This window comes from Homalodisca vitripennis, chromosome 1 (genome assembly GCF_021130785.1).
Source record: "Homalodisca vitripennis isolate AUS2020 chromosome 1, UT_GWSS_2.1, whole genome shotgun sequence".
Classification (NCBI taxonomy): Eukaryota; Metazoa; Arthropoda; class Insecta; order Hemiptera; family Cicadellidae; genus Homalodisca; species Homalodisca vitripennis.
The window spans coordinates 54,642,384-54,659,565 of record NC_060207.1 but is presented as its reverse complement, the minus strand read 5'-3'; the positions used below and the strand labels follow the sequence as shown (position 1 = coordinate 54,659,565).

The following is a 17,182-nucleotide window of genomic DNA, read 5'->3' as shown; positions in this document are numbered from 1 at the left end:
CGTTGTAATGTCATGTTATTGTGCGGTAGTAATTATTCTAGTTTAATAATAATGTTGTGCGCTACAATTTACAAGGAAATATCGGAAAGATATTCTTGAAGCAGTACTGGGTGTGAAATAATGTACAGACCTTGCATTTCTAGACTTATGGCGAGCTCATTGTTATCAGGTTTTTGTATGGGTTGAGTTTTCATTTTTTACATTATACAAAATAACAATATAATTGTTGTACTGTAACTAGTCAATGTTTTGCATTGTAATATTTATTGTTGATATTAAACTAGAATAAAGTTAAAAAATAACATTTAATTGTCTGTGTGTCTGTACCCTGCTTTGAAAACAACACCTGCACAGCTCCCAGTTTCAATCATTACTTTATTACAATATAACACTGTACCCAAGGCACCTTCACTTTTGCAGTGTTGAGTTTTAGTGTTCTTCCTCATTGTTGCACTGGAGTCCATGTATATATTTATAATTGTAGGCTAAATAATAGTCATGTCTACTGGAATTAATTGAACTTTCAGAACTCTCCACTTATCCTTTTCAAGATGTTTTAAATTTCAAATTATTTCCATTGTAATACATGAGTACTTTAATACAAAAATTAATTAGTACTGTGTAATTGAGCCTGCAAGAATTTTTATGAAATCTTATCAACCTTTTATTGATGTTGGATATTATTAGTTTTATACTATAATGTTAACTCTGTTGAAACAATCTGTAGAAGTAGTTTTTCAAATAAGGTTGCTTTTGCTAGTGACTGATAATACATGATATTGTTATTCAGGTATAAACATGATTTATTATTTATGTTTAAATAATTGTGTATTCACGATATTTCAATTGTTTATTATGGTATTTTCCTTCTGTACTCAGTGCTGTTTGTTCTACTGGAACAATTTGTTTACAATTTAACCAGTATTTTCAATTTGAATTTTAAAAGTATTGAGAAATACTATGCTTTAGATCTTTTTCTAAAATAACAGATTACCATTTTTGTTTTGGGTATTTCCTTTGTGCTATAATATATAAATAAAAATCTAGGCAATTTGATTCCACCAGACATGTACTTGTAAACAAACTGAAGGCAATGTTTTACTGTTGTCACTACTTTCACAGTAGAAGTAACTGGTAGTAAAACCTTATTACATGAAGGAATCATTTGAAAGATGACTGAAAGCTGTGCAGGAGCTTTTAGAGGCCTTAGAATCTCACATGTGACGTGTATGCTTTGTTTCCATCGTTGCCTTGGCGAGACCTACTCCACCGTATGTTCGGTATGTATCACTTTTGCACTTCACTGCCTCGCTACCCTCGCTAGTCTCTGTGGACTTTATTTGCTTTTTTATTTCGCAGCTTTTTGTGGCTCCATCCAAATACTGACTGACTGTCTGTTGTTTTCGGTCTTATTGTTACCGGGTGCTTGTGAGCAAATTTCTTGCCTGTGCATATAAAAAGAGTATATTATTTATCCAGTGAGTTCTGGATCCATTGCTGTTTGTGTTTCAACGTTACTAGTTAGTATTATGAGTATAGAAAAACATGTCGTTGGTTGTTCCTTTAAGGCTGTACTGCTCACCGTCTTGAGTGTAGCCTCATAACAACAAGGTTAAACTTGAAACACTTTCACAACCTTCTTTTTAGTTCTAGAGTTATATTTTTAAAGATGTCTCATAAAAAAATTTTTTATCCTGAAAAATCTCAAATGTTTTTATACTTCATAATTCTGTTCTGAAAAGTATGCACTTTACTAGAAAAATTAAAAAGCATTTGGGTATGTATTAATCAAGTCTTGAATGAATTGTATAGCAAAAAGTAAGGGCGAAAATGTTTGAAGTTAAATACTGTTCTTATGGGTTAAAACTCAATGTCACATTTCACTAAAGCCAGCTCTTGAGTATAAATTCATTTTATTGTTTCAGATCATTATGTAAATTGGTACAAATATCATTATATTTATATTATGAAAATTAATTATTTTAACGTCAAATGTAAGCTTTGCTTTTGCAAACCATAATAAACCATCAGCTGTTGTAATTCATTAATGTATACAAGCTATTTGGGAGTAATTTAATCACTATGCCTTTATCCATCATGTAATATCATTGTATTATATTTTCATGCAATATTTTTGTATAACATTATACACAAGCTTAATAATAGATTAAATGCTTTGCAATGTGCAAAATGGGTTACATCAGTGGTTATTTTATTTCTTTAATAAATATTTATTTTTGTACTCATTACTCTCAAAATATGAAAAATTTAATGAATTGATACATAGTTTTGTTACCTTAATGACGGGTTTGTTGGAATCAGATTTAATATACATCCATTTCATAGAAGTAATACAATGAAATCATGATTACGGGGGGGGGGGGGAGGGGGACAGCCCAAATGGTTCAGTAAACTTTAAAAATACCCAGAATTACATAAAAAATACATGAGAACTGTACAAGGAGCACGTCAATAATGTGATTTAATGTATGGAAATGACATAAAAATGATCTTCTTAAAAAAAGATTTCAAGCTGTTTTGCTAATGAAAGTTTTGTTTCTCCTCTTATCTTCAACAAATGTAATTTTAACCCCAAATTTGTAATAATATGATAAGCTCTTTTATGAAATGGCTAACTGTTTTCTATATCAAAGATCAACTAAGATTTCTTCATTGATTTTTATGATTTATTTTTTTGTCTATAGTATTATTTTGTTAGTGAATATATAGTTTGGTCAATATTTATTTTGTCAATATTTCTGTATAGTCTTGTTTATAGTTCCATATATTTTCAGCTCTAGCTCAAATTATTGTGATTCTATTTTAATGTTGTACTCTATAGTATATTTTCAGCAACACTAGTTTGAGCATTTAAAAGTGTTATTATATCTTTATGATTGTAATATTGAATGCTGGGAATTAAATTGTGATTAATAATGTATGCTTCTAGTAAATGGGATTCCTTCAATTAAATGCACAGTTGATTTTTTTTACATTTTAAGAATGATGGGTGGCTCTCCATAATTTAAAAATCTCAATTGCAAATATATTGTCCTATTCTCTTTTAAAAATCTTACCTAAGCCAAAATGTGGCATAGAAGGACACATACCTTGAGTTAAGGTATTTTTCATCAGATTTTGTTAACTCAAAAATTGCTGTAGTAAAAAAATAAGCTGATGCCCTTTTGTTGTCTATAAGTTATAGGCGTTAAATGGGAGGGAAACAAGGATAGGAATGGAAATAAGAGAGGAAAATGGTATAAGGTGGATGGTACTCAACATTCTGATTTGTTAGAGCTCACCCAAGTTCTGGCGATCATCCAGTGAAGATCTTACGGCTTCCTCAGAAAACCCTAGAGATGATTCGCATAAATAGCAAAGATATTTCAAATTTATCAAGAACTTTCAATAACTGGTTATTCTGATACATGAATCCTTTGTGGAGTAACTTCACTGAATGTCAAGAAGTTACCTGTCTTGCAGACTATATCAAGTTTAATATGTCATTTATCAATGTCAAACGTCTACTCTTGTTCCACGATCCAGACAGTATCCGATAAAGCTATTAATGTAAAGTATTATGATGTTTAATCCGGTAATCTAATCCTGTGTTCTCTGTCGATTTTTTACTAGGTACGATGCATTGGTTGGCCAATCTATAGACCTGAAACCCTGCCATTACTGAGTTATATGAGGAGTTTTATAATCTATAGTCATATCATCAAGTCACCTGTCTCTTAGCTCTGCTCAGAACGTTTCTTGTGCAGTTCAGGCACTCTTACCCATCATGAGTTGTGGCAACATACACATTATCAAAAAAGAATGTATTGATAGAGGAAACCTCTTTATGAGAGTATTCCAAATGTGTATTTTCTTCACCCAATGGAGCAACCTGAATAAAAAGAGCTCTGGTAGACTGCCTGGTCACAACTGAGGTCACCCTGATCATCGGACAAAATACTCAGTAACAAGTTCTATACACCAGCTTCCACCAAGTAGGGTGGATAGAATGAGACTAGCCTCCATCTAGGCCACAGAATGAGAAACTCTACTGTGCTGTGTTAAAAAACACTTTGAGAGCTAAAATTAGAATTTTGCAATATTGTATTAAGTTTGACATTGAAATAATAGCAGATTAAATACTATAAATATAATTAAAAAGGTGAAATTACAAAATTAACTGTTGATGAAGTATTGGGGAGATATATTGTCCTGTTGTACATTTTTAATGAATTCTGTTTAGTTAGCACTGTATTTATCTTTGTGTTCATTCATTGAACTTTTTTACTGCATCTAGCATGCACGAATTTTTTAACAGTTTATACAAATTGACATTACTTGTATATGATTATACACCTTATTTTGAATGAACAATTATACATCTATTCATATCTATATTAACATATTTTATATATTTATATCAATATATATTACATTAAAAAAAAACTAATTCCACAGAGTTGTCCCATGTAAAACCAAATGTGGCTTGAATTATTCTCAATATTTCCTTGAAACTGAGTCAAATTTAACTAATTTAAGGTATTAATTTGAAAAGTTTTAACCAATAATTTTGGCTTTGTTTCATCACAATTATTATTTGGTTATACATACTGTACTTGTTGTTTGTAATGTGTTATATACTTCGTTCAGACCTGTAGATTGTGTTGTTACTTATACTGTCTGTTGTTGTTGTTGTAGCTATCAAAGTGGGCCGCAAGAAGCTCACTTCCTCGGTCTCCGCTGAAGGTAATAGTTAACGTAGCCGCCTCACCTCGCTTGCTGGCACCACAGTAAGTGTCGCTTCGCCTGCTACGCTTGTTTGTTCAGTTATGTTCCATGTTCTGTTGCCAAATCGCTTCTCCGAGTCATTGATTTAATAAATAATCAATTGGAGTTTTATAAATTTAATGTTTTTTTTTAATATTTCATGTAATGAAAAATCAAAATTTTATGCTGCAAAAAAAATTGTTTATTATTTTCTGAATTTATTTACAATAAAATGCACAAACTAATTAATTTAATTTAGTTAATCCTTAAATTTAAGATTTTTATTGGGTATCTATGTGGACTTGCAGTACAGAAGATACCAATTTAAAAAAATAAAATTAAACAAAATATTATGTTTTTCTGTAACAAAAACTGAAGATGGGTTCTTCACAATGAGGTCAAAATATTTTAAGCATTTTATTCTGTAAGTTAAGCAATATTTTCACGCAACGTAAACCATAAAATGTTGATTTTAGTTGCATCTTTCTTCATTACAAGACCTCCAAAGCAAATAGAAATAAATCAGATCACCGTTAAAAATATGTAGCTTAGTCAAATTCACTTTGTAAAATTTATTGGGTTACTTTTGGATAATGGACTTCCGTGGGATTATCATATATACTATTTCTGTAAAAGATTACATACAATGCATTATGCATAAGTCTACCTGACTGTTTATGTAGTAGGAATACAGTTTAAACTTTTTATCATGATCAAGTTGTCACTTTTATGAGATGGGGTCATCTTATGTGGAATGCCAACAAAAAAAAACTTTGATAGAGTATTCACACTTTAATATTTACTTTAAGGAATGTTGGGCAAGTTAGTAAGATGCAGTTGTTTTTGCTCCTGCCAAGAGTATGCATCATGATAGTGATAAAGGTGGTAGTATGAGGCATATATACATGAGGATTACAAGGGTGGTAGTATGAGGAATATATACATGAGGATTACAGAATAGTTTATTACAAGTGGTTCATACCATCACTGTGGCACAAGAGCAAGGGGAACAACCTTGTCACTGGTCATGGTAAAGGAGCTTTTGAAAGGAGTCCTTACCATATGTGTATCTAAATTTACAATAGGCTTCCCCATGGTCTACGTGAGGATAGCATTGGTGTAGTATAAACAACATTGAAGAAGTCATTTGTAAATAAAATGTTTTTACTTTTTTTATTTTGTTGAGGTATAATCTGATGCATTACCTAATATTTAATAAGCTCATATTTGTTTTAATTTAAATTGACGTTTTTTTATAATTAACAGTTAACATGTTCTACTATAAATTGTGCTTGGGACAAATGAAGGGAGTGATTGATATACAAGGGCTATCCAGAAAGTAACAGACATTTTTGAACAATGCAGCTGTGGGTGGGTTTACAGCCACCAACTTGGTGTCAAAACACTGATGTTCAGTATGTATCGAGCTGTAGTCGTGCACGATCTGTATCTCTTTTATTTTTCTCGTTGTGATTAATTAAAATGTGTCCTGCAATTGAAAATCCCACCATTTGCGAAGTGCGTTCATTGATAAAGGTTTTGTTGACTAAAAACCTTACCAATTGGAGTCTATCACCAACAGTGTGAAGTTTATGGAAATGGAATAATGAGTAAAAGAAGAGTAAGACAGTGGTGTATTGACTAAAAATGGCCACACCAATGTTCATGACGATAGTCATAGCAGTCAGCCTAGCCTAGTGACTGAAGATTTGATGTAGAAAATCAATGACAAAATTCGTGAAAATATCTGTTTCACAATAACTGATTTCTCAGAACATTTCCCACAAATTTCACAAAGTTTACTTCAAAAAATTGTTGTAGGGAAGCTTGGATACCACAAATTTTGTGCCAGGTGGGTTCCAAGAATCCTTATGGAAAATCAAAAAAAACAAGGACTTGCTGCATAGTTAACTTTCCTTGATGAATACAACAAAGATGGTACCAACTTCTCGATCGTATTGTTACTGGTGATAAAACATGGATGAATCATGTCAATTGTGAAACAAAAATGCAGTCTATGGAATGGGGTCACACATTTTCCAAAAAAAATCAAGAAAATATCTCTAAACTTTGTCAGCAAGAAATATTATGGCAACTGTTTTTTTTTTTTTTTGGGATGCTAAGGGTGTGATTCTGGTTGATTTTCTACGAGGATCAACAATCAATGCAGAGAGGTACTGTGAAACATTGTAAAAGCTACAGCGAGCAATACAAAACAAGTGTAAAGGAAGATTGAGCTCAAAAATTTTGTTTTTCATGACAATGCATGTCCCCATACAGCCAATCAATCGTACACGACAAATCTTGGATGATTTTTATTGGGAAGTGTTTAATCATTTTATTGATTAATTTTATTAAATTTTACAATCTGCTGGAATGGTCTCATTATATTTGAATTTATACTGAGGTTTTATGTTCTTCATTTCTGTACAACACTTGAATACCACTTGTATAAAATGTTTTAAAGCTAAATATAACTGTGAATATTGATTTCTATTTAACACCAAACAAAATTAAAATTTTTGTCTCACAAATTCAAATGCTTTCTTGTCATATAGACAAAAATGTTAAGATATTGCACTGTCATATTTTATACATAAATACATATATTATAAAAATTTAACACATTTGTAGGTATTAAAACTGCTTTATAAACTCATATGAAGGTCAATTACAACAGTATGCCTGCTATTAAAATAGTTTGATTTATCAAATGTATCCTAACTACACAAAGCATTTTTAGATAATATTATCAACCTTAGGAAAGGTTAGCTGTAAGAGCATGATCTTGGGTATGTTTTATGTGTATATGTTTGTGTGCCAGCATTTCTGATAGCCCTCATTATTTGTTTCACACTGAAGGTAATAATAATATTTCAATTTTATCGCACTTTATCTTTTTGTATTTTTTAAATTTATGACGTAGTGCTATTTATTGATGTTTATTTTGCCAATAAATTGAATGATCAGCAAATTTGTGTTGCTTTTGACTTTTTAAATCTTTTAACTCATTGAAAAATATTAATCAAATTGTAAGACAAGGAAATAAATTCTAAGGAGCATTGAATTTTTTTACACAACATATTAAAATTAAATCGGAAGACCATACCTTACTGTACTTGTTTTTCATTTTATAAATAAAGAATGTTATAAAGTCATCATGTTTACAAAAAATTGTGATACAATTTCATTAGTTTGGCATTAAATTAATATTATCACTAAAACTTTGCACACTGGCAGAGACAGCTCACTGGTTCTTTTTGCACAGATCTTGCACAACACTTCCACTTGTTACATGCACTGACAACTTCTCTTCCAGTCAGAAATTATAAGTAACTGTTCCTGGAAACTGTCTTGCATGACAAGTAAACATCACTTGCCTACTAATAGATGGCATGTGTAAATTACATAGATATTTCTTAGCTTCCAACTATCCAGAGATTGATTGATCCAAAATATGAACATATTTCAGTATCACTGAAGGAATATCTCTTCATCACATGGCACTAAAAACTAAGTACAGGGTCTCCAAACAAATTCTGTAATTTGGAACGGCTGTCTTGGAAAACTATTCAAGATAACTAAATAATTTAAACGTAAAATTGAATGGAAAAGAATAAATTTTTGTTTTCATACCTTAACCTTTTGGGATCCATATGTTCCCACCACGTTGACTCACCAGGTCCAATTAATTTCATGTCAATATGCCTATATTTTAATATCCCATAAGTATCTGTTACTATAAACCAATAAATTGTAATAAATTCTTGTTTTTTCTCTAGAAAGAAACTCGTACCATTGTTGTAAAAATTAAATAGTGCAAATTAAAATTGTTATTCATTATTTTTAAAATAAAGTAAAAATACATTTTTTAGGTTTTTGTACACTACTTTATTTCTTTTGAGTCATGACTGTAACAAAGTACCCATCATAAGTATTAGTCATGTTCTAAATACCTACATAATTAAGTTCTTAGCTTAGAGAAACATGCCATTTGAAAACAATAATGTATATTCAATGTATTTGATTCAGTAAAATACCTGTGTTTTAGCACATGAAAGTATGTAGAACAAATACATTGGTAAACTGGAGAAGTGTAAGCTCTTTTGAAAAAAATAGGCTACTTGAAACATAGTTCGCCCTTCATAAATTAATTGGGTTTTTTTTTACTTCAAACCCGAATATTACACTACAATTGTAAAAAAAAAAAACTAAAAATAAATGTTGTAACTATAACAATGGCTTATTAAACTGTACTTAAATTAAAAATTAACAAAAAGAAAATTTACTGTTTGAAGCTATATACAAAAATCAAACATCACCTCACAGTTATACTTAGGCTTAGGCTTAACTCTTTGTTGTAGTATGATACTTATCTAAACACGATTTAGGATGGAGTCCAGGTTTGCGTGGGCCTAGGTCTAACCCTACCTGGTTCTGAAGCGTTTTGGTTATTCAGTCTCATATTTAAATCATGATCACTTACTAAACTTACATAAACAAAAATAGCAAAATCAGGATTACACCAAAATCAAACAGTGCACCCTCAATGTCTTCAATGTAATCAAAATCCCGGCATTCTTTTACAGAGTCTATATGTAAAAACAGCCATAGTGAAGGTGTTAACACATTTCACTGTCACTGAAGTAGCATCGGCTCTTAATCACATGACACTAATAAACAAGTATAAAAACACCAGTAACATGTTGACTGCCATAGGGTCTGTTGTATCGTAACAACAGTGTAGAGCCATAGTGAAGGTGTTAACACATTTCACTGTCACTGAAGTAGCATCGGCTCTTAATCACATGACACTAATAAACAAGTATAAAAACACTAACTACATGTTGACTGCACCAGACACCATAAGGTATGAACACATTACATTTAAACAGTACCAAAAAATTAGTTCAATTAAACTAGGTCTAAAGCAGTGGGTTAATTCTAACGGTACACTTATTATGTATATTAAGTTTTGTTACGATTAAAAAAAAATTGATGAAATTTTAGTTTTATTCAAAAATTGAATAATAAAATACCTTACTACCTACTTTTAAAAAGGTTTAAGCATCTTAATATTACCAGTTAAAAACTACATACATTTATAACAACGTCTTTGCTTAGCATGAGTGTAAAATCTTCTATTGCATTTCAAACATTTTTTAAAATATGTACTGTATAGTTAATTTGATGTATTAAATTTACATTTTGTTTTCTATAGTTATAATGCATGATGTATTGATTAACTAGATAAGTAAATGCATGTACTTTTATGGAATACTGTGACATAATATGTTAAAAATATACATTTATCTGAGTTTGTACTAAATTTTGGCAAATTTTTATTTTTATATTCTTGCTTGTACATAGGAAATACATTCTTTAAGATACAAGGGTGTAAGTGACAAAATGGTGAAATTGACATAACATCATTTTAGATATATTATAAGGAATTTCAAGTCTTCTGAGTTACTGATTCATGTAATAATTATTGATCTTTTTTTGAGACAATTGATTATATGCACGAAGTTTCAAACACAAATAATGTGTTTGTTGTTGGAAAATTAAGAATAACCACTTATGCCAGTATATGTTTAAACCGTTGAGTAGAAAGTACGCTGACAGCTCAAAATATATAATTTTAGTTTTAAGGATCTAGTTTAATTTTAGGGCCTTCTGAGTGAAAAGTTGTTTTTTGTCAAACTATTTATCCATGCTCATACATGTACATGACCATAGGGCAAGACAAATGAAGTGGACCAATTGTTAACAAATTTAGCATGTAGATCTTCTAGTTGATAACTACCCCATATCATAATTTAAACATTTATCATTGCTAAGCCATTATAAGGTTTGCAAAATGGCTTAAATGTAACTTTAAAAATTCCTGTTTAAAAGTCAAGAAAGATGTAATAATGTTTTGTTAAAATTTCATTGAATCACCCATCAATGGTGGGGGGGGGGGCATGGATCTAAGTTTGATAAAAACCTACATGTAAAAATAATTTATAACTGACAAAATCTTTGAATTTTAAAAATTTAAATCAATAATATTTTTTTGTTTAATAAGTAGTGTTTTATAGTGTCTTAGAGCAATTTTGAATTGCATGCAATAAATGTAATGAGGATCAAATCAAGATCCCAATTTAGAATTTGCAGGACTGTCTAGTTATTAAAATAAAATGTATAGTATGTAGAGTAGGAACATAAAAAATGCCTATGACTGAAAGTGTAGTCATGAAATTTGATGAACTCATTTGTAGTAGGAAGTATCTGGAAATAGTATTTCATCTATTAATTAGCAATCTGTAACATACTTTTTATAATGAGGTAGTTTAGACATAGATACACATTGATAAGAAAGTAGAACATAACTTCTTTGACTTTTGAAATACTTACAGCTACAATAAAGTGGAATAAATATATAGTTTTATTTTATACAAACATTAGTAACATTTCCATGAACAAAACCTTAAACAATGTGTATCTCAACCAAAGTTCCAGTTGTAATATTCCATGTAATTGAAGAGGAGATAAACTGTTCTTGCATAAAATATATTGTATACAATGCTGTTTTGTTAAAATGCGTTCTCTGACGAACAATGTTTGTTTTATCAGGGTTTGTTGTGAAGATGTCTCGCTCAGGTGACTCTCTCCACAGCGTCTCTTGGCCTATTCACATCACCGAGAATCCCATCTCTGAGGCCGCAGTCTGCTGAGCACCTCCCTTCCTCCCCCATTCTAGTTCCACACCTGCCTAGCTTACTATCAGTTCCCTTCATTATCGTACCGATGCTTTCAATTATTTATTCTTACATTTTTATTGTTGTATACGCTAGTAATTTGTTATCGCGCCTTTGTACAGTTTAATATTGTATTTTTGTCTTGTGTAACATTAGGCATAACTATTTATAATTACACCATACTCGCCTATCGTTAAGAACAAATATTTTGTAGAATTAGATGTTTTCGAGAGTAAGCATTGTGTAATGCTCGGGGTTGACGTTACTGTTGGACCCATTCAAGTTTGTACACGCTAAAATGTGAAAATGTTTTTGTTTTTATGTATAATATTTAAGAAGCTATTATAAAAATATTACATAGTTAAAATAACTCTTGAGTTTTATTTTCTGTGTCCTTCCTTAATATTTTGTTGACACGTAAGGTTTAATAAATAAATAAGAATTTTATTGTCATTAAGCTTTACATTCAAGCAATAGACAAAGTCAAATTATATTAATAACTTACAAAGTCAGCATGCAATAAAATCAAGAAAATAAAAAAAACTCTAAAAGACAGACAAAATGTGGTAAATATAGCAAAAAGTCAATCCCTAACTTAATCTAACATAACAAACATCTTATAAAATAACACATTTACAATTTTTTGAATTCAAAGAATTCCTGAGAAGAATAAAATGGTAAATTAACCAAAAAACCAAAAAAATTATTCTTCAATAAAGGTATAGGTAGTTCTGCCATTTCTGAAGGGAGTTTGTGGAACATTTTCACACCTAGTACCTCATAACTTTTTTTAGATTCTGACAGTTTACAAAAAGGTGTATCAATACATTATTATTCCTTGTATTATAATTGTGGATGTCCTCTCGTAATTTATGGGTGGATAAATTACTTTTTGTAAATAGTAGTATGTGAAAAATATAAAGATTTATGACAGTTAAAAATTGTAATTTTTTAAAAAGAGTTTTGCAATGATCCAATTTATGGTTACCCTAACAATCTTTTTTTGAAGTAGTAATATCCTATTAATTTGATTACTGTTACCCAAGAGTAAAATACCATAAGTGATTATGCTTTGAAAGAAAGCAAAATATGCAGATCGTACATAGTTATTTGGTACACAGTTTTTTTAAACTTCTGAGTAAAAATAACTTGACAATCTAGCTGAAATTTATGCTACATAAGGTTCCCAAGAAAGTTTTTGATCAATATAGATAACCAAAAACTTGATGTTTCTACATTAACTAGTCTGGGAAATCTTTGAAGCTAAAATATATTTCTTGGGTTTTACTTTCATTCATTAAGAACCCATTTGCCCTAAACCCAGTTGATAAGATTGACAGAGTTGAATGTGTCAAATTTTGGAGAGTTTGAAAATCAGAAGTACTATTGAAAAAGGTGTCGTCCGCATAAAGTATTGTGTGACTGCTTAAAACTAATGGTAGATCATTAACCATCAAAATAAAGAACAGCCCCAATACAGAACCTGTGGTACCCCATGTTTGTTGATATAGGCTATATCTGATTTTTCTCAACCCACACACACAACTTGTTGATGATTTTCACAAAAATTATTTAATTAGATTCATGTTTACTCCACTAAAACCATAATAAGCCAACTTATGAAGTAATTTTAGGAATCAAAAGCATCAAACTCTTTACTCAGGTCACAAAATGTTGCCTATGCAAAGCTCCTAGATTCAAAAGTCTGGACGACCTTACTAACCAAGGATTCCTTAGCATCTACTGTGGATCGATATTTCCTAACCAAACTGCTGGCTACAAATTATATTTAAATTATCTAAATAACTAGACATCTGATTATAAATGACAGTCTCTAAGACTTTTGAGAAAATTGGGGTCAAAGAAATTGGCCTGAGAATTTTTCTTCCCTTTCTTAAATACAAAATCCGTCCAAAAAGTATCCGACCAGTAGGCGGCCGCGGCTTAACCGACCGGCGCAAACCGGTTATTGGAGGGGAGGAGCGAGCCTACTCCTTCCCATATTAGGCATTGAATACGATCCGGTCACTCAGTGAGTCACAGCGCTCTGTTCCGTACAGTACTGCTGTGTGTGTGCGTCGCATTTCAATATGACTGAACGTGTTGAGCAGCACATTTGCATTAAATTTTGTCAAAAACTTGGCCATTTAGCATCAGAGACGATTACTATGTTACGGAAAGTTTATGGTGACGTGTCTATGGGCGATACACAAATAAAAGAGTGGTTTAGGCAGTTTAAAATGGCTGCATATCAGTGGAGAGTGATGACCGATCTGGCAGGCCTTCAACGGCCAGAAACGCTGAAAATGTTGAACGTGTTTTCATGCAGCAATTAATGAAAATCATCAATTGACTGTCCGAGAGCTGAAAAAAGATTTAGGAATACCAAAATTGTCAGTTTGTAACATTTTACACGTAGATTTAAAAATGAACCGTGTTTCGGCAAAATTTGTTCCTCGGCTGCTGACATAAGACCAAAAGAAGTCGACTTGAAATCGCACAGGACAATCTGGATTTAATATTTTTTTTATGTGACTCAGGACTATTTAAAAATGGGTAGTCATGGGTTTATGGCTACGACCCTGAAACAAAGGCTCAATCTTCACAGTGGAAAACTCGCGAAAAGCAACAGCCGAAAAAAGCAAGACAAAGTCGAAGCAATGTCAAGACAATGCTGACAGTTTTTTTTTTTTTTTTTCCAGGACGGCGTTGTTCATCACGAATACGCTCCAAGAGGCCAGACAGTGAATAAGGAGTATTATCTTGAGGTCCTAAGGCGGCTACGAGATGCAGTGCGAAGGAAACGACCTGAACTGTGGACAAGCCGTGACTGGATCCTGCACCACGACAACGCACCAGCTCATTCCTCAAATCTTATTCAGCGTTTTTTGGTCAAACACGACATCAACCAACTACGACAGCCTCCCTACAGTCCTGACATAGCTCCTTGTGACTTCTGGCTATTTCCAAAATTAAAAATTTCTTTGAAAGGAAAAAGATTTGACGATGTTGAACAAATAAAACAAAATGCGACAAAGGACCTGTTAGCCATTCCGCAAAATGAACTAAGGAGTGTTTCCGGAAGTGGGAGGAGCGTTGGGATAAGGTAGTGGCTTATGGAGGGGAGTACTTCGAAGGGGACCAGATTGCCGTTGCCGCCGAGTAACGTCAGTTCATGCCAGACGTCAAGGTCGGATACTTTTTGGACACACCTTGTATAGATACAACCTTAGACAGTTTTAGGATATTTGGAAATTCACCTTCTTTTAAGCATTTGTTTATAGAATAAGTTAATGGTTCCATTATATTGTAAATAATGGTTTTCAAAAGATTACAAGAAAATTCATAGATATCAGTACTATCAGAAGGCTTAAATTTATAAACAATACTTAAAACTACATCAGTTGTTACGTCTTGAAAAGTAAACTAATGCATATGTTTGATAAAGACTATTATTTTTACTTAAAAAATAAGATGCAGTTTCATTAGTCTTGCATATATAACTGGTTATTTCTTCTAACACAAAAATTATTAAATTCATTTGGAGATACTCCAACAGTGTCTTTCAAAGTATTTCTTTTTTCAACAGAATTTATGGTTTTCCAAGCATCTATGCATTTATTGCTTGTTTTGTATGTTTTCTACATTATGTGAGTACTTTGCCTTGTTGATAGCATACTGATATTCTTTCTTAACCTTAACGTAGAGTAATCTAGTTGAATATATATATATACTAGCAGTTACCCGCGGCTTTGCACGCAATTTTCTGTTGAAAAACTGGACAATATATCTATGTATTCTTTTTCTATGACATAATAAACAGTCTAGAGATAATCGATAGTCACTCAAAGCTATTCCAATCTCCTGATCCAATTTAGGTTTAAGTTTAAAGAACAGAGGTTTGGGATCCTGAAGTCGTAAAGTGAAACAGTTTTGATAAGATTAATATTTCCCTCCCACATTCCATGATAATTTATTGAAGTTCTTCGATGGCTTCAGTAACAATAAGAGTTAGTCTTTTTATCCCAATGACGAAAGTGTATCGTACAACTAAAAAGTTGCTGCAGTCAATATGGGTCTGTTCTGGTCATTTAAATTCACCCCCGGTCTAATCTATTTACAGTTCCACAATTGATTTATGCTGTTGCACTAACCAAAACAATGGTCTCATACGTTGGTTTCGGAATCTAACTTAGGTTAAATTTTGATGATTAAGTGATTTTGATATTTTTACCGATCACTAAATATGTATTAGGGGTATATGCTTCAAGTATTAGGGCAATTTGATCTCCATTTGCTTTTCAATAACTACAGTAAAAAGGCCATACACAATGTTAAAGGAACTAACCAGATTAGATTACGTTATGTGCAAACATTCACAGCCTTATACAATAAGGTAGTTGTTATAACAGCATATAAATAGTATTTCTATTGTATTAGATGGATTATTAATCATTGGCGCAATCTAAATTTAAAATTAAATAACTTTGTATTTGCAATCTGCATTACACTACTGATTAAGCACTTTACAATAATTCAATATTTACTAATATTTAAATGTAAACACATGTTTCTGCCTCTTTGATAAACTTCAGCTGAAAGTGTTAACAGCTGTTAAGTATCAGTTCAATTTATATTACATGTCGTAGCACAATCTGCTGGATCCAATGTAAAACACTCCAATATCAACATTCGAATGTAAACAAACTAATTTTTTCAATATGAATTCGACTTTATTTGGTGAAATGAATGTGTTATGGGTGGTAAAAATCACTCTAAGTGTTAATTCAGACCAAAAGCTATACCTGTTCCAAATTTCAGCACAATCCGTAGAGCAGTTTCAGTGTGATTCGAGGATAAACATCCAAACATTCAAACTTTCGCATTTATAATTTTAGTGGGATGTATATGTATATATATATATATATATATATATATATATATATGTGTGTGTGTGTGTCATTAATTTATTCTTCATGTTAGTTAAATCACGAGTATACCATTTCTTTTTGAAGTTTCACTAGCAAAATAGTGCTTATTTTGATGAAGTTTAGAAATAGGTTTAACATTACATTTTTTTGGAGAATGTCCATGTCAGAATTCATTTGATTATTATGTTTAAAGTTGGACCAGAATGTAAGCAGAGGCTCAGATTTTCAATATTGAAGCGTATCTAAACTAGCCAAGGAAGCTATAATTAATCTAATACCGTATATATATCTAATTCAAATTATTTAAAAAAATTAAACACCACTGCCAACAAATAACCAAATATAAGAGACAGTTGTATTAAAAAAACTTACATGCTACACTATTAATGTTATAAAATTTAAAATATAAAATTCCATTTTTAATTCAGCATTTTACACTGATATATTTAATTACAATCCATTGGAACTAGATATACCATGTGAGGACTTAATGTCAGATGTGTTGATGTTTACAGATTACAATATTTTAATAACATCCAGTATTATGATCTAGCAAATTTATATGTGGGAAATATAATAAAAGTTATGGTGATGCTGCTATTAAGACTTTTTTCTGATATTAGTAGGTATTGAAAAGAACATTGAAATTACTTCATTTATAGTTTATACATACAACAATTTACCATTTACTTGTACAGATCACATATATAACCCCCTTTCCCCTGTTATGATTCTGTGTTT

At 31.3% G+C, this 17,182-nt stretch overlaps 1 protein-coding gene across 9 annotated transcripts in view; it reads left to right on the top strand.

Annotated features, from left to right (window-relative positions):
• LOC124361524 (protein NDRG3) overlaps window positions 1–11,880 on the top strand; it is a 96,561-nt gene extending 84,681 nt beyond the window's left edge. For 5 of the 9 annotated variants that reach the window (XM_046815589.1, XM_046815621.1, XM_046815619.1 and 2 more), the window contains 2 exons: window positions 4,699–4,746; window positions 11,386–11,880. In XM_046815589.1, the coding sequence (XP_046671545.1) occupies window positions 4,699–4,746; window positions 11,386–11,486 (149 nt within the window). In that variant the 3' untranslated portion in view covers window positions 11,487–11,880. Of the gene's footprint in view, window positions 1–4,698; window positions 4,791–11,385 lie in introns of all 9 variants that reach the window. The other 4 variants (XM_046815598.1, XM_046815616.1, XM_046815609.1 and 1 more) reach the window with 4 other exon arrangements.
• Window positions 11,881–17,182: the final 5,302 nt, after the last annotated feature.